The sequence below is a fragment of the Ptychodera flava genome, chromosome 9 (genome assembly GCF_041260155.1).
Source record: "Ptychodera flava strain L36383 chromosome 9, AS_Pfla_20210202, whole genome shotgun sequence".
NCBI lineage: Eukaryota > Metazoa > Hemichordata > Enteropneusta > Ptychoderidae > Ptychodera > Ptychodera flava.
In genome coordinates, this window is record NC_091936.1 from 35,176,113 (window position 1) to 35,195,511 (window position 19,399).

Sequence of the window (19,399 nt, forward strand, 5' to 3'; positions counted from 1 at the left end):
TTACGTTTAAACGCTTTTTACGAAAAAAATGACTTTCCTCGACCCAGCTCTACCCAACCCAGTATAATTTACGTCTAGTCCCTAACACTATTCTATATATAAATCCAGTCGAGTTTTAACTGGACAGCGCATTAAGACCAACGGAAATCGAAAATGAAAGTTTACTAGGACATGGGAGTTTACATTCCGAGGACACAAAAGGCTAGATGAAAATAGAAAGTACACGTATCAAAAAGTACACGTTGCATATGCAACCTGGAGATGTAACCAAACGAACAAACAAACGGAAGTGACAAGCCAGTCGACGTAAACATGGCGGAATGGGGAAAGAAACGAAACGGTACGTATGTACATATTGTCAAAAACTTGGTACTCTGCTCTTATGAATTTCCATATATGTACCGCGTCCGACTTTATTTATTTGTGTGCGAGATTAGTTGAAAGCTGTGCTGCCATTGGTAGCGTCATAAGCGAGACATGTGGCCCGAGCGTGAACAGTCTATTTTTTTGACTGCTGTTGCCATTTGCGTCATTAATCTCAGCTAAATCTGGTATAAAAGGACCCGGCCATCGTTCATTCTGCGCATTTGCCACGCGTAGGCTTTGCCCAGAGACTCCGTACCGTTTGCCGAGGTCTCCCAGATCATGTCTGACCCGTCTCTTTCTCCCGTAGGACGGGGAGCCGTCACTACGGAGGACATGCTCGAAGCCGAAAACAACAGACTGAGTGACAACCTAGCAACAAAAGTGTCACAACTGAAATCGGTAAGACGCACAGATTTCCAATCATTTTCACGGTACTTTTTTTGACGTGCAGTTGACACTGCTACACAGCCTCCAACCACTTGTGCCATTTTTGAGCCTCCCATAACTCATACAGTAATTCGTCAAACAAACGACATGTACAGTTTGTCAGCATGGCGAAATTATCGCAATAATTGTACAACTACATGACAAAAAAGTGTAGGGGCCTCTGACAAAACATCACGATGAAATATTTTGTTACAGACGTCGGGTAACAATTTCAAATTTTATCGGAGTTATTGCTTACTCAGCATATTTCAAACGGCACCATCCTTGAAAATAGTCAGACTTTGTATTAATGATCAGAATGTGAAGGAAACAAATTTGTGTAACATAAGCTTACATCCTGTAGTTTCTGAAAATACTGTCACTTCTTGGGATCATAACGGATAAAAACAAACATGATAAATATTTTAGGGTTTCTTGTAACTGCAGTAATTGTAGAATGTCTTCGCACAGTGATTTTGACCGTGTCCACAGCACTACTGCCACAAGGCCAGATACCTCCTATTGGTCATTTCCTTCTCCGATGCAGATTTGCATCGCTCCAAAACCAGGGGTTTAGGCCCTTACCTTCCATAAAATAGTGTACCTTCTCATTTGGTATGAGCTACATAAACTGTCCGACACCTGAATTACAGTTGGAAGAGTTCAACTGTTATAGTGTCCATTAATCCACCAACTTACGAACAAAGATTCAAACTTGGCTTTGGCTTTATTTTTTTCGAGTTTTTGCAATAGTATCACATGATCAAATATGAACAACAGTCCTTTTTCATTTCCAGGCATGTAGACATAACTGATTTTAAGTCTGCAAACAGACAGTGACATCTGATCTACAGAAAAACACCTCACATTATTCATATTCCGCATTTGTATTTACAGATAGCACTTGACATCCAAGAGGAAACAGAAGAACAAAACAGATATATGAATGGCATGGTAAGTAGTTATCTTCCCATGTGTGTGACATTTGGAGCTAACATTACTTTGTAACTTAATATTTATTGAAAAAAAATTGTTTTCTTTTGCTGTAAATAAACATGCTAAGGTGAACATGCCACTCATGTACATGTAGTGATATTTTCCAAAAGTACATGTATGCCACTCCTATAGTAAGTATCTTTAGAATACTGTAAAAGCTTTGAATAAGCTGCATTCATTTTTAGTATTTTCAGTATTTCATCGCAATCAGCAGGATTTGAATTTAGCTATGAAGACATCCTAACCATAGCATTTATAGGCAAAAGTTCAAATTAGAAGTTTTATAGGGAAAAGTTTAAATTAGTGGCATCTTATATTAGCGTTGACCAACTTAGCTGAATTCGCTGAAAAAGGATGCTGGGTAAAAATACATATTTCACAAGGTACTGGCAAGAATTAACCAGACAAAAGTGTTCCAGCCACAAGAAGCAGTTACCTGAAGTTACCTGAAAATGAAAAAAAAGTTTATCAATTCCTAAGTCTGGTACTGTCACAAATCTTCGTGTTTGTATAAAATCTGATGTGATCTGAATTTTTCCTTTGCACCATCATAACACTCAGATTCTCAAGTCACTTTATTCATTTTCGCCTCCTTTTTCAGGACAATGAATTTGACAGTACTCAAGGACTGCTCAGCGGCAGTTTCAAGAGAGTTCAAGGGATGATACAGTCAGGCAGAGGAAACCGAAAACTCATGTGCTACATCACTCTATTTCTTGTGGCCTTTTTCTTCATTGCATATCTACTGATGGAGAAAGTCCTGACCAGGTCGTAAATGTCGGTGCCATGTTATCTGCAGGAGTGCTGTATTACACCAACAAGACTTAGAGCCACTCCTGCACGGAGAAAATTTCAGAACTTTATTTACTTCTTGGAACATCGATGCCACATGTGCTGACTTTTGGCACTGACAGAGCGTAGCTGAGAGGCTGTTTTACAGAAACTGTTCCTATGTGTGTGCAAGACGTTGAAACAAGTCTGGAAAAAAAACCACCACGAGCACTGACGTAATGTTTATCGTCTGCACAATGAAATGTCAAGAATCTCAAAAACTAAAATAATTTCAAAAAAAAATTTTAAATTCCCCAAAGATTCTATGTAAACAATTAGTTCAAACTCACTGTATATATTTGTAGAGCTAGCATTGTTGTATCATATAATGGACTACTGTCTCTGATAGAGCAGAGCTCTACAAGGGTCTGTAGTCGGACATTTAATGCACTGCTATTTCAGTTGCCGTGCACTGAAAAACTACCAAGTTACTGGTGTGTGTTTGAGAACAAGAAGTCAACACTGTACAGTTGTACACAGTTGCAATTGCGGCTGCTGGCCTAATATATAGTAACAGACTTTAGTTGAATTTATTTGTTTTGTCTTTTTCATCACTTACAACGTATGGTTTCTTCATGTTCCTGTCTAATTGTACCACTGTAATGTCTGTCATTGGAAGGACCTGCAAGTTTAAAATCTGATTAAAATCCGATGTAGAGATGGGTTGGTCTTTCACACTATCGTATTACGGTCTTTGGGAGGACCGCAGAAAAAAGACCGTAATATGATAGCATGAATGACTGACCCATCTCTAAGTAGGATTTTAACCAGATTGGAAGGACATGGTACCTCCAATTGTGGAACTTTTCTAAACTGAACCTTACTAAACCAGAAACCAGTGTACATATACACATACTGTTTCTTTCTTTCTTTCCATATACCTATTCCTTAAGATATGTCATCTTGCCTGTTTGAAGCCCCAATTACTTCAACAACTATTTCATTATCTGAGTTGTAACTGCTCCATACGGCACCTTGAAACAGCCAGTGTTTAGCTTTGTCAACCCAGTGCATATGCGGTGCATTGTTATTGTCAGCAATTCAATTCTAGTGCACTTACATTCATCTGTCAACAACGACAATTCACATGATGGATGAACAGCTATATTGATGACAACTGAACGCTGGATATATTCACATGCTGTTGAAATTTGGTTAACATATTCCTGCTATCACACAGAACAAGAAAAATCAATACAAGTTGCAGTGTACTATGACTTTTGATAGTATTTTTCACTTTTTTGTTCCGGAAAACAATTACATTTTCTTATTTTTCTCTTAAAAGTATAGTGTGAAAAAACAAAATCTTGATCAGCCGACAGTGCTTTCTGTACACATTGACTTTAGTTTTCCGTTTTCAAACCAGAAGGAATACTAGACCTATTCTTCAGTGTGAAAACAAGGGAGTTTTCTTAGGGGGTCTTTCCGTTGCTTCTTAAAAGTGACAGTTCTCAATCCCTGGTTCTCTCATTAGAGGTTGTTGACAACAAGTGGTCATGGGATTTTAATCCTTTTGATCTCCTTTGAGATTTGTGTTCATTTAAAGCTGACAAAATTTTTTTTTTAGAGTTAAAGCTGATAAAAATCCCCTGAAACTAGATCCTGTAGGTTTATGGTGGTTTGTTAGACTGTTCAGTGTTGCCTTTCTTTTTTCACAAATGAATTCCAGTCCAGACTGAAATTCACTTCACAACAATTACATTTGCCATAACACACATACAGACTGTACTGATAGGTTGAACACAGGACTCATCGACATGATTTTTGAGTAAAAGAAGGAAATATTCTATGTAAAGAACAAACTACTGGAAAATATAACAAAAGTTTATTGAGCCGTAACTAAGCCACCCTGCCATTGCATTCATGCTTTGGGCTGACATTTTCACTGTAAATGTCGTCTTGTGTAGAAGCTGACAGCATTGGTGTATGTTATCTGTTTCTGTAATCTCATACAATTTATTTACAAACATCAATGGTTGTACAAATATCTGTGTTACATTCAATTACATGTGACTTGAACTTTTGTCCACAAAGACAGTGGCCTCCTTAAAGATACAGTTTACTAGTAACTGCCGCTGATCTGAAAGGGAATCTTTCTTCATTCAAAGTTGTTGGCAGTTTTTCTTTGAGACATTTTCATATTTGTCTCTGTATATTATTCAGTGAATACATCTTATTGTCAAAGTGAATTTCTGTGTCATAATCTCTGTTTTATTGTATTGCAGTGCCAGTCGCCTAAAACTAAGAAATGTTTATAACAACACAACTTTGCAATTTATATTCACAAAATACACTATTTTCAAATTATTTAAAAAAAATTATTCGAATAGCTTTACAAAGATTTCTTATATTTCAATTTTGGTACTAAGGGTCTCTTCATATGGGGCTAATCAGTGACACACTTTTTTCACCTTTTGCCGGACTAAATTGTCTTTTATCTGGCAAAAATAGTTTTTATCCAACAAAATGTTTTTTATTCGACAAAATTTGTTTCTTCGTCAGACAAAATTTGTGTTTTCTATCCGACAAAATATCGTCGTAAACAATGCGCCTCTTTATGGCAAGAACTTGACGCTAACCGTTGGTTTTTTTTGTAGATCACGGAGCGGAAATTATGCTCTGGCTCGCGAGAATGTTTTTTTTTCCAACAAAATTTGTGTTTTGGAAGTGTGCGCCCTCTAGTGTTGTGTTCGTTGTATCGTTGCTCAACTTCAATAGTGACAGCATATTTGCTCTAGTTCTGCTTTTCTTGCAACATTTCCAAGATGGCTTCTTGCACTTACCTGCCTATAAAAGTATTGATGCAGAGCAATTAGAGTTGCTTCAAAGAAGGGATCTAGACTGGAACTGTTCGATGTGACCATATTCAGTTTCCATATCACCTGATCACACCTGACGACTATACACCCAGCGTTGTTTTCCACGGCAGTTATGTAGTATAATTCCACCCATTACCTTTGGGTCATTGTGTGATACGCTTGAAATAACAAAATCTGACGGGAGTATCCGTCGTTGGCCCAATGTTTGCAATAACTTTTATGAGTCTCAATATGCCATGCAAAATTTGGACCGAAGAAATGATGTATTTGAATTGGAAACCTACGCACAGTACGTAGCTCAACACCCTCTGGATCCAGAACACCGAGCAGTAGTGTCACCGTTTCACTTTCAGTCACAATACCACCATTCTGTATGCATATTTGATGCATCCACCGGTGATGAGGTTTACCAGATCCCCCTATGAGGGGAGAGCGTAAGGAGCGCCCTCGAGCGACGGCTCTTTCAGTCTACATTTTCAAACCCGCAAACGCATGGAAAAGTCAAAGGATGATGACAAAGCAAGTTGAATTTTGCGATATGTCAGTATAAGATCGAAGTACAATGCAATTATGAAGTTTCTTTGCTGGACATCCTTGTAGAATAGTAGGCAAGTGATAAGTTTTGCACATCTATAGCCAATCGAACAAAAGCGGTTATATCAAAACGCACATTTTGTAGGATAGAAAATATACATTTTATTATAAAAATTCGCATGAAAAAGACATTTTGTCAATATAAAAACACAAAATTTCGTCGGATTAAACTAACTTTGTTGGATACAAATATTCATTGGATAAAAAAAAACATTTTGTCGAATAAAAAATACAAATTTTGACTGACAAAATCCAAATTTCTATTAGGCAGATTAAAAAGAAAAATGTTCATCAGACAAAGAGCACTTTGTTGGTTAATAAAAAAATTTCGTCTGATAAAAAAATTGTCGAATAAAAATATTGTTTTGGACGAAATAACAAATTTTGTGAGGTAGAATATACAATGTTTATGTCGGATTAAAGGCAGTTTTCAGGGTCCATTCAAGTTCTGTAATACTCTCGACGCATTTAATGTCAAAATGACTATGTCATTTTACTCTGAGAAAGGGACCTTTTACACGTCTCAGTGTCTCAGTCAGTAATTCCAATCTCGTGTCTCAGATGACTTTATCCTACTGCGATTTTTTATGTAGGAGAAACTGGCCGCTTATTTACTCTGAAGTTATGTTTTGTGATGTTGTGTGGCTTTCAGGATGGCGTACAGTAAGTTCATGATCATACATAATTGTCCCACTAAGTAAAGAAGCACGTCCTTCCAATGTTTATCTTAACAAGAAGTGCCTTCGTCTTGCATCATGTATATGCTGCTGTGTACGCAAAGACTTTGCATTTTTTGTTAGGAATGACAAAAATACGGAGTCTTTGTGCATGTTTTTCCTTTCTATATAATTTAAAAGATTCAAGGCTTAATTTCAAAAAAGGGTTCGTAAGTTTTGTTTCGCCACTTATCTATTTGTTGTATATATCGTAATGGGTGAGTAAACCTTTTCTCAGCTGTTATGAATGGATACGGATAAGGCCTAGTCTTTAGGATGTCTGAGAAATTTCTGGTCGTTTTCTTTGACAGGTTGCTTCATTTCAAACCGAACTATCTTGTGCATAATGGTAGAGTTTCCACCGTCTGCATACAACGGTATCTTCTTTCTAAATTTCCGTATCTTTAAAACAAGAACACAGTGAAGCAAGAAGTAAAGGATTTATCGCTATTGCTGATAGAGGGCGCCTATCAGGAAAACATAATTTGTTGGTTAAAAAACACAAATTTTTGCCCGGTAAAAAACACAGATTTAGCCGGATAAAAAAGTGAAATAAACTATTATGTCACTAAAAAATCCTCCGTAGTTTCAGTCTGTTTTCCTCAGTAATATTTTTATAAAAAGTTGAGCTTCCGACTTCAATTGCCTAGTATCCAGTGTCCGGGTGAGATATGATTGAATACCATATAGAATCTGGTCAATTTCATGGTGGCTTACCGTGAAAAAATCACAGAGCTACATAAGCTGACAGGGTGGCTTGTTTAACAAATCCTATAATGTGCCGATTTGTAATTCTTGTACACAAACATACAGAACGGAAACAGTCCAAAATATCCCACAAAGAGTGTCACATGAAAATACATGAAAATACATCTCCCCCGTGTGCAATTAGAATCAAAATGACGACAAATTACAAATCCTGAACCACTCATCGTCGATTCCATTTTCTGCTGAGAAATTTGTACGTAGAGGCACTTAAACGTGAGATTGCAGCTATGGAGACAAGCTGCATGATGTGAGCAATGATGGTGTAGTCTCTCAGACAGTGAATTCTCGCCATTCCGATCCAGAACACACACACTCTCACTCTATATCTCTGTCTAAGTCTGTCTCTGTCTGTCTGTCTGTCTGTCTGTCTGTCTGTCTCTGCATTCTTTTACAATGCCAAAGGCAAAGTAGATATCATTATCATCAAATCTTTATTTTTATGGCATCATTATTGGACTTCCCCCAAGTTTGTTGGCTTATCAATAACGTAAAAGCGTAAATTGAAGGAACAACTTCAGCAGCCTGTAGCGTTGATGGTTGTATGATCGCAAAACCCACAATCGAGCCGCAAACTGCAACGTAGGTCCAGGCAAGATACGAAAACGACTTCTACGTACTGCTAAGTAGTACTGCTACTTCTTAAACGGACACAGTCGTCGGAACTGCGCTCAAAGGTCGTATGGGACCCATACTTCCAACGTAAACAATGTATCCAAGGTACGATGGTAATTGATTAAAGTTAAAACATGTCTGTCATAATCCACATCGTATAATTTAAATGTTGCAGCTATGAGATGAGGTGCATCAAGATATTGTGCATGAAATACATTGTTTGTAAACAAGAAACGCGCACAGGGGCAGTTCCGACGACCGTTTCCCTTTAATAATAAGAGTAATTTATGGTTGTGACATAGCAGAGCGGAGCTAGATCATTGAAGGTGTTTTTGAGAGACACAAGGCTACAATATTGCATAGACTGTCAGACCTCTGCGATTTTCCATGTTAATGACCTATACAGCGACATCTTTTCGTACATGGTCAGTCGCAACATGCGAATACCCTAAATAAAAAAAAGAAAAATAATTGTGTAAACTTGTAAGTTTTATTATGAACTGCTCGCCCACTTACCTTTCAAAATTTTGACCCGGCACAAAAGGGAGAATTTAATTACTCTGACCCTATCGAAATGTCATGATCACGTTTCATCTAAAGAACGCATTTTTTTGCGAGAACACAACACAAATATTAATCATTCGAGTAACGTATGGCGCAACTTTACCACCTCTTATTCTTATAATGCGCCCATGGTTGAAGACGTAAAGATTCAGTCGCCTATGGATCGTCTTTCTCCTATATTTCTATATTATTTGTCCAGTTTGTAATTTAAGTGTTCAGTGCGATGCTGACAGACTTGTAACGTATGGGCATACTGCCTAAAATATGTTGTCGATGATCGCCCTTTGAGGATATGATGAAATACATGTTTCCCGAACGCGAAATTTTAAGCCAATGTAGATTTAACTAAATGACAGCTGCAAACTTATTGAAAATATGAATCTGTAAATGTGTGTCAATGATTATGCTTCTTTGTAAAGTCGCCTTAATTCCGCATGCAGATGATAAAGTAAAACCATTCTGACTTCGCCATGACTAGTATACTCATGCTTGCCATTCACCTACTTTTACAAGACACATAAGGGACGGACCATTAGATCTTGGGAGGTTCACAAGCGTACTTTTCATTTTAGGAACTGCATCGTAAATTTGATGTTATAAGATCTTAGTTACATAAATTAATATATTTTTTTACACAAAAAACCCCACAACAGTTGTAGCCTACCTCTTTCAATGTGTTCATTTTTTAGTAAAGAAAACAAGTGTGTACCCTCCTTCGTATTATACCCTCCTTCGTATCTCTAAAGCGTGTTGAAACACAAGATATTTCATTTCCTTAAAGAGGCACTCCCACTTTGTAACATTTTTAAAACACATTTTTTTAATGCCAACGGTCGATATTTGACTTGGCGACTGCGCGCGGATCGCGAGATATCGATAAAAACATGTCATTTCCCGAGCGTATTTTTCACATCCTGAAGTTTTACGATCGTTCTAATTTTGACTCGAAATTCCCCGAAGGTTTGTTGTTATGCTGATTGACGATATTCTAGGGAGTCTACAATAAGTTCGAACGACGCAATTAATTTACTTCCCACTGCAAAGACTTTATCTACAGCATTATGCCTTTACCTCAGGTAAGTTTTTAAAAACTTCTCCTTAGTTTTTGTCGTTTTCACTATTCTAAATCGGTTGTATTATATTTTTAACCAATATCACATAAACATCAGTTTTTACTTGTCAAATATTAGCCGCCTCCGGATCCGATAACTACATTTTGTCGTCTGCCACACAGTACGCCGCGCGCGTAGTATGCGCGCGTGGCATGCGTCTATGCATATCATGCGGCGGCCGCAATGTATCAACCGCACATAACTGTGCTAGTCACCTTTGCCAATTCTGGTGGAATCAATTAAATTGTTTTTCGTTTATACGCCAAGTCAGTAAGACTCAGCTTTCTCCCACAGGCCATGACCGATCACCGACGCCAGCGCCAGTGGTACTGTAGCGTACAGCAGCGTCAGCGTAGACTCGTACTCCATAGCTTAGTTGACAATGGCCCAAGTGCCGAACATTCGATGTTCGGAAGCTGAATTTAGGTGGGCCACCGGAATTCAAACTTTTACTTTTTTGAAGACATGTTTTGATCGATATCTCGCGATGCGCGCGCAGTCGCCTCGTCAAATATCGACCGTTGACATTAAAAAAATGTGTTTTAAAAATGTTACCAAATGTGAGTGCCACTTTAAAATATACCGCATTGTGTGCGTGATGCAATTTAGCCGGCCTCAGAAGATTAGTTGTCAATAAAAATCCTGGACGGTACACACATACAGACTATGTTTGCACTGGATATATGTACGTAACCGTGTGTCTAAAGCTATCTAGGTATTAGAAATGACATAATACTTCCCCGGCATAATTGGCAGACAGTCCGACAGGTATAAATTGTTTTATATATTTTAACGCCAACTGTGAGGGCGTGATACGTATCTACTGCATTTACTACGACAATGGCCTAACTCTATCTTCTCCATTTACTATGACATGAACAATTATATGCTTTTCGAAGATTAGCATATAATTACTATCTATTCGTTACATAAGAGAATTCTTTTGATTGACGCTTATATTGGTGTAAAGGTCTTTTGTCTTCAGTCTCGGTCGAAACTCCACTATGTCCACACAAGTATTTTTTATGTGTATATTCTCTAAATCTTGTAATGCAGTTTTATAGATCTTGTAAGTCCGTTGCCTTTAGACAATGCGTTGTAAGGGGGGAATTGTGTAAATAAAAGTGGTGAGTCTTTCGAGGGTACACAGTACGCTCGTGGGGTGTGACGACCACCGCATACCGCATATTATCGCTGTTGTGTATCATTTAATTATCAATTCTCGAAGTTCAGTATAGATAAGGCCTAACTCGTTTTATAGTCTGGTTCCCCGCCCCTTTCTACCGCTGCTGGCACTGGACTCCTTTTTCGTGAGTGTAGCGCCAGTGGCGGTAGAAATGAGGTAGTTAACCAGATTAACACATTCCACAGCTGTCACACGCTCAGACAGCACCTACAGCACACAAGTGCTTTCCATAGCAGATAGTAGAAGCGAGACTGCCTATGTTTCCATTCATTTACAATGATACAAAACATAGAAAAAACCTTGAAAATTAATCCTCTTTAAGTTTCATTTGCTTTTTCAAACTTTGATAGCATTGACTTTGGCACCGTGTCAGTCATCAATGAAATATACTGATCGTTGAAATCGGACAAGCACTCAGGATGTCAGTGTGATTATAACCGGCTTATATCCAGAAACATTCTGTGACTGATCCATTTTAGACCCATAACACATGCTGTCCACTCTCACACTTAACAGTAATAACACAGAAATAGTACTCAAAATGAGGGACTTCGTTGCAGATTTACTTTTTGTCAATTTCTTAAATTTCACACAACAGAGTAATTTCAAAGAAAGGGCAATAGTTCTCGTTCTTGTAGGGTCGTCATAAGATGTGAAATACTGCTATCTTAGACCTCCACAATAATTTAGTATTTTTCAACCAGGTTTTACGTTTTGTAAGGCAGCTGAGGTACTTAAATCAGTATTTAATTATTTATTTGTTCATGAACATTTTGAAGGCCCTGGTTAATATGTAAGGGGATTTGTGCGAATGAGTAATGTCTAAAATATATGATTTATTGAAAAGGAAATTTGGACATCAAAGTCTACTGAGAATTTATTCAAAAAAGTTGTTACCATACCTCGGAATAGAAAAATAACGTCTAACTGAACTCGCTCAGCCCAAATCAAAATATTTGCACCAACGCAGTTGCGTAGCAAACACATGTGCATGTAAAGCCGTTCAAAATACAATTGAAAGAGAAATGGCATTAAAGTATATTCAATTTTCATTTGTAATCCGTCTGTTATTGATATATACAACACAGAAAACGTGGCACTTTAATATAATAGTGACAATATTTTCATCCTTTACTATAGAAAGCGAGTACATAGTATTTCCCTTCTCTCTAAAGCGTGTTGAAATACCAAGTATTGTGCCTGACAAACATAGCACATTGAGTACACCATGTGATGTAAATTGCTGGCAAACGAATTCTTGTCTGGAGTGCTTCGATTATAAAAAAGTAACATTTGACCTCGGACGACAATCTGTGGCAGTCGTCTGAAATCGGGCATTACACACACACACAGGCCGCTGCGTTGACAAGCGGATTAAAACATACCGTAAATACATAAAAATTACATCTGCTCGGTAGGAATTTAATTAGTAACAGCACCAACCTTGTACAAAATAAAAGAAGTTTCATCGCTATTTTAGCCCTTTCGCCAACACACGTTCGTCCAATGGTAGACTCTTATCTGTGGTTGATCCTATAATTTTTCTTTAGCACAGTTAGTTCTTTATAACGGGACTTTGGTTATCAAGCAGCAGTTGTGTGAAGGAATCGAGTTGACTGAGACAGATTTGAACTAAATATTTAAACATGTGAAATGAGAGACGTCATTCTTTTACAGACAGACGGAATATGCAAAACAAAATAGCCCTTTTCAAACACAAGAAAACTCTTTTAGGATTCATTCACGATAACCTGTTTGAATGGAGCATGAATCATGACGACTTTTATATTTGTGAAATGTACCCAATAGAATATCCTTCACAAGAAAGTAAGCTGCCGTGAAGTTTTTCTGTTGTATATCTGTTTTTAGGGGGTTGGAGAAAAGTCTTATCAAAGTGCAAGCCATTTAGAATATTTGCATAGTTGCATATGAATGACTTTTCACTGCGAAGATTCTGCGTACTTAGCCTGACAAAATCCAGCAGACTCCCTTGAAAGGGATCGTCGAGCGTTCTCTTCGAGCGATGAATTTTCATTCTAATGGCATTTCTAGTGCGTATAGAGAAACAGGTGATCTGGAATGTACAAAATTATTGTTTTTTTTTTCTCATAGACTCCACAGTAAGCTCTTATAGTGGATCAATATTACGGTGAAATTCCAAAATCCAATTTCTTGCAGACATATCAACTTTTAACCATCCTAGTCTGGCGAAGTACTTTAAAATGAATTATCAAACGTCTATAAATATGCAGAATTAGCTTTTTTTGTAGAGGGAAAAATTATTCCTACTTCCCTCATAGACTCCCATGTATAGTGGATAAACAGTTTCAGTGAAATTCCAAAATCAGATTTCTTGTACACATAATATGCACCTTTAACCATCATATTCTAATCAAGTACAATTATGTTTATTATTCAACGTCTGTATATGCACAAGTATAGCAAGTTTTTCATTGGAAAAAATATTAACAATTTTGTCATAGACTCCCATGTCTAGTGGATGAACGTTTTTGGTGAAATTCCAAAGTCAATTTTTTTTTTTACACATACTAGTTGTAACAAACCTATTTATGTCAATTATCAAATGTCTTAAATGCATAGATATCGCTAGTTTTGTATTGAAATAGTTTTCTCATAGACTATTTATAGTGAATCAACTTTATCGACAGCAGATTATCAATTAAATCCAAATATCAACATTTTGTACTCACAAGCTTGCGCAAAAATATGATGATCCACCTGGAATGTCTGTCCAATCCCATTGTGGGCGATTTCAAAATTATAGCAAGTCAGAAAGCGAAATTTGAACATTAACAGCTTGTCAGTTTGTAAGGGGATACGAAAAAATCTGAAAATCTTGTTTTTTTTTGTAGTCTATCGCATCCCCCCTCTATAGGTGTTCATGTGTGCAGCTTTACTCAAGCAATGGTGGGGGGGGGGGGGTCATGACATTTTTGTCACCTTAAAAGGAGAATTATCACTTATTTTGACTGATGCGCAGGAAGAATTTGTCGGCCCATCCCCGGCCATAATAACCAAACACTTTCTAACACAGACATACTTTAAACATATCAGATTAGAAGTAAGTGTGTATGCTTACATATATCGAATAAATATAAGATTTTCAGTTATTTGAGTGAGAACTGATGTCGTCTTTCCCTAGCATTATTTCATGAGAAGTCCTACAGCTCACACTGTTCGGCATGTATCAACGTGCTGTGTGAGGCGTTTCTATCAAACACGAAAATGTACAATACGGTGCTGAAAACAGGATGGTAATATCATGAATAATGGTTGAGTGTATTCAGGATCATGCATTTTTATGAAGCACTTGCTGCAGCCCATACAGCTGTTGCATGTTAATCTTGTCACAGAAGGTTTCGCGGATTAAACATAGCATTTAACCGTTTGAGTTTACTGTTTGAAAATATCACCCATACGAAAAACGAAGCGTAAGAAGAAGCCAGAAACAATGACCTCCGCACTTCAGTAAGGGACTGGTCAGTTTCTTCGGCCGGGGGGGGGGCGATGGATTCATGGGAGGGGGTCTCCCTGTTTTGACTTTGGTGATCGGGGGGGGGGTACCATGTTTTTGAAATGCCCAATGGGGGGGGGGGGGTCATTGTGTTTTTGAATTCCGACATGGCTCATACTTGCAGTAATATTTCAATCACATTTCCCTAACAATAGTTCTGGACATCTGCTTATGCATAAAGAGAGTTGGAATACATACAGCTCATCAAAATACTGTACTCAAAATTTTGAATTGACACTTTTAAGTTCCTATCTTACAACTGACATGACACCAATTGCATTAAAACACAGAATGACTGATTGTTGAAAATATACCCCCAAAATTAAATATACCCCAAATTATATATGTATATATATATATATATATATATATATATATATATATATATATATATATATATATATATATATATATATATATATATACTGAATTATTCAATTTATATACCTTTTCACTTTTACAGGAGGGGGGTCACCCTGTTTTCGAAAGTTGGAATGTGGGGTCACCCTGTTTTCGACAGTTGGAATGGGGGTGGGGGTTCAGCCACTTTTTGACGTCGGCCAAAAATAATCCACCGCCCCCTAGGCAATCTGTTTGATGTTTGGGTGCCGTGGATTAAATGTAACTACAAAAGGTGAACGTGTTTGGTGTGGTTTTATTTTGTATTGTAGGCACAGAACAGCACAGAACAGGTTCCACCCACAAAAACAATAATCAGGTTCCTCAAACTCATTCTCAACAACAACAATTTCACTTTTAATAACTCACACTTTCTACAGGTGTTCGGAACAGCGATGGGCCAAAAGATGGCCCCTAGCTATGCTAATATTCTATGCTTACCCACGGCACCAAAACATCAAACAGATCGTTCACACTCACTTCAATATATTACAAAAATCACCCCGTTGTAGAAGTGCGATCGCTGAAACTCCCATCATAGCACACCGCCGTAGTAGAAACCTGCGAGATCTATTAGTTCACAGTGGACTACAACAGTCCAATGCACCAGCAGGTTTCTACAAATGTGGCTCAACCAGGGGCTGCAACATCTGTGAACATTCGACAAATGCTACCAGTGTCCATAGCCACTCAAATAATACAGTGCACACTATTGCACAAAACATCACATACAAGTCTAAAAACATAATATATCTTATAGCCTGTAATAAATGCAAAAATAGTACGTAGGAGAGACCAAAACAGAGTTTCGATTAAGATTCAATAACCATCTGTCCACCATCCGTCGTAACTCAAACATGCCAGTAGCGCTCCATTTCAATTCAGATCAACACACAATCCAAGACGTATCAATAGTTGGCATTGTAAAAATCAATAAAATGGACGGCCCGCTTCGAAAAAAGCTGGAATCCTTGTGGATTTCCAAATTAAAGACATTAACACCTGACGGCCTAAATATTCACAGCTAGCTGCTCCCATTGTCTTTATTCAAATTCAAACACAAGCGCCCTCCCAGCCACACTATAAATACACATTCAAACATTCTCTCAATTGCCATTCAACATCTGAGCCATTCAAATAGGTAAGGAATAACTCCTGTAATTTCACCATACTGTCACTTAGTATTTTCTCTGACATGTAAATTTTGTACGAAAAATACCACTGTAACTCACTCCGTGTTGAAACTTTTTGTTCTGTAGCACCTGAGGAAGTCCTACTTTTAGGACGAAACGTTGTGCAGATATAACATAACAAGGAGACAAAACACACAAAGACAAAAAAAAAACATTCACAAGAAAACGAAGTTAAACAGAAAGGAAGAACCTGCGCAAAACAAAAGCAAATTTGTGTAATACAGATGAACATATGGATGGGTTGGTAAATGTACATTATACAATGCTATTTAGTAGTTGCACTTTTGGAAGAAGACAATATTGAAGCCTCACACCATGATGGTTCATCTTTGGCATGAAATAGGCAATAACTTGAGATAAGTTTACTGATATTACGTATCACGGTTTTATGCTGTTTACTTAATTTCAGTGCCTTAAGAAGTTGAAGAAGTCTGAATTTATTGTCTGTCGTTATTTGTCCTCTCGACCCGACTTCAAAACAAATGAGTTCAGTCGAATAGCCTTGAGCTTGTAAAGAGTTAACAAGATGTGAATATTTCATGCATTTGTCATTATGACGTCTCTCGATATTAAATTCAAATGGTACTGTCACTTCAAAAACGATCATTCTTTTTACATTACTGAACAGTATAACAAGATCAGGACGGTCAGGTGTTCATAAAACATTGCGCGGGATGGTACCTTTTGTATGACCTGGTAAATCGGCGTAAATAGATAATGTGTCCATAACTGATGAAGCACAAATTTGAAAAATATAATTCAAAATATTAGTATGTCGCCAAGTGTATCTATTCTGTTCAAGCATGATTTTGCAGCCATTCAGAACATGATGAAGGGTTTGGGTATTACCTCAAAGTTTACACTTTGAGGAAATTTTCTTACCCCATCTATGTAGATTATTGAACGTTGGAAGACAGTCAATAGCTGCTCTGACTGCGAAGCTGAGGATTTTTTTGGCATGTTATAGATAATGCTTCTCCATGTAATGTCAGCCTTTTCTTCTGCAAGAAGCGCCAGGAATTTTCCCTGAACAACCAGAGATTTTATTTTATCCATCCTATGACACTGATATTTTGTTGTAACGATTTGTTTGATGTTTTCCTTCACATGGTCCCACTTACTACCTCGTGCTGCATTAACAGCATCTGTTGCTATGGCAGCAGCTTCAATGTTGCCATATAATTTCCTACTATAAGATTCCTCCCGTGCTATTATATATCTATCTATCTATCTATCTATCTATCTATCTATCTATCTATCTATCTATCTATCTATCTATCTATCTATCTATCTATCTATCTATCTATCTATCTATCTATCTATCTATATGTGTGTGTATATATGTATGTATGTATGTATGTATGTATGTATGTATGTATGTATGTATGTATGTATGCATGTATGTGCGAAATTATGTGTGTACGTGTTACGTATGATGTATGTACGAACGTACGTATGTATTGTACATGTCTGAAGAAACTGACCAGTCCCTAAGTGGGGGCAATACATATGTTTGTTACTCTCCTCCATTCGTGATGTCATATCTACCATGGCCGAGAGAGTTCTTAAAAATTCAAAATGCAAAATTCAAAATGCAATATTCAAAATATAAAATTCAACACTTGAAAACGAGGCTTGACAGGCGCCACCTTGGTCGAATATTTATGATGGCTAGTTTTTCATAACTACTTTCAGTTCTTCATCAAAGATTGCTTTCTCATTTCATAGTTTCGATCTCAAACATTTGTTTGCGACCTGGGCCGTGAAAGGAATTAATCGGACGACCACATAATTACAGCGGCATGGTTGATTTTGTGATGATATGATAACAAACGCACAAGGTTTGTTTTTTGTTGCCTATAATTGGTACAATGCTTCCTTTTAGTCAATATTACGATCTTCTCGGAATATAAGTGATCGGGATATGACAAGCCATTGTAAAACTAACACAAAAATAGTGTTATTTTTTCCATTTGACCATTTTTACCTAATATTATATTATTGTAAACCTAATATCTAGGGAACTGAGGTTTCATAGGAGAGCTTGTTATTAAACAAGTCATAGCGAGCGAAGCCGAAGGCCGCTTGCGAAGCGAGCATTCAGATTAACGTGTGTACATGAATGTATTGAGAGTGGAATCTCTATATACCTACGAGTTTGAAAAGAATGCACTTCCTGTTGTTTACATGGAGGCTGCCATTTTGATTTCTTTGTCATGGATTGCGTGAAATTAAAGATGTCATCTACCGCAAATCCTACTGGACAATGTGTTTTTCAGACAAAAGAATCTTTCTGTTCTAAAGAAAGTTAGAAATGATTATTTTCAATCAATTTTGAAAGTCGGATTTGGTTATCGTTGTGCGCCGCCATTTTGAGACAAGCCAACTCTCGCGAGAAGGAACGGTCAACTCACGCGAGCATTAAAAATCTTTTGCGGAGAGCCCCAACGGGAATAACAAGTATTTGTTTTGCATTGAGGATGTCCTCTGTTCCCGCCCCTGTTTCAATAAAGTGATCTGAATCATTTAATTTACCTCTTTTTATTGATTCTAGCTGGTGAACTTGATATTTCCGAGTTAAATTACCCTGTAATCTATTTTAACTCTAGAAAACAATTGACGGCCATTCAACCTAAATGGCAAAAATATGCAGCGAACATAGAAATTATCATGCAATTACCAGTGATAACATAATTGACGATGTAGGATTAGGATATACGATATACCGCGTAACATCCATGATATACCCTACGCTGCGCTCGCTCTCAGGTCAGGCCTATTACATATTATTATATTACAAGTAATTTATACCGCCTGCATTTTTCTAATCTCTGCTAAATGGTGAGTGGTCGACAATTGAACGTCAACTCTAATGATGAATGCAGCAAATTCCTGAAAAATAATAATGCCTAGAGTTCGAAAATTAATGAACAGCACATTCATTCATTTTGCATCTCTTTTCCAAAAACCAAAGAATATTAAATAGTTCAGCCCGGTATCTTTTTTATTTGGTTTATAACATGTAACAAAGAGGATGTTTACACACTATGTCCAGTCGAATATCTTATTTCTTGTGTTTTATGGTCACAGTAGAGACCACCAATTTGAAATTTAAAATAGAGCTAAGACTATGCTTATACCCTATGACAGCGACTAAAAACGACCCTAAAACGACTTTGTGCAATGCAGTTACTTGAAGCCCCAGTATGTTGAACTTTGGGCTATATTTTTCGGCATTTCATTCCTTGAAGCAACTGCAGTCTCTTGTTCTGTTCACTGAAG

At 37.3% G+C, this 19,399-nt stretch overlaps 1 protein-coding gene across 1 annotated transcript; it reads left to right on the forward strand.

Annotated features, from left to right (window-relative positions):
- The first annotated feature begins 215 nt into the window (after window positions 1-215).
- On the forward strand, window positions 216-4,808 carry LOC139140832 (BET1-like protein). The gene is made up of 4 exons (XM_070710276.1): window positions 216-340; window positions 674-765; window positions 1,690-1,746; window positions 2,390-4,808. Exons 1-4 carry the CDS (start codon window positions 313-315, stop codon window positions 2,561-2,563), a joined length of 351 nt encoding a protein of 116 aa, XP_070566377.1. The 5' UTR covers window positions 216-312; the 3' UTR covers window positions 2,564-4,808.
- Window positions 4,809-19,399: the final 14,591 nt, after the last annotated feature.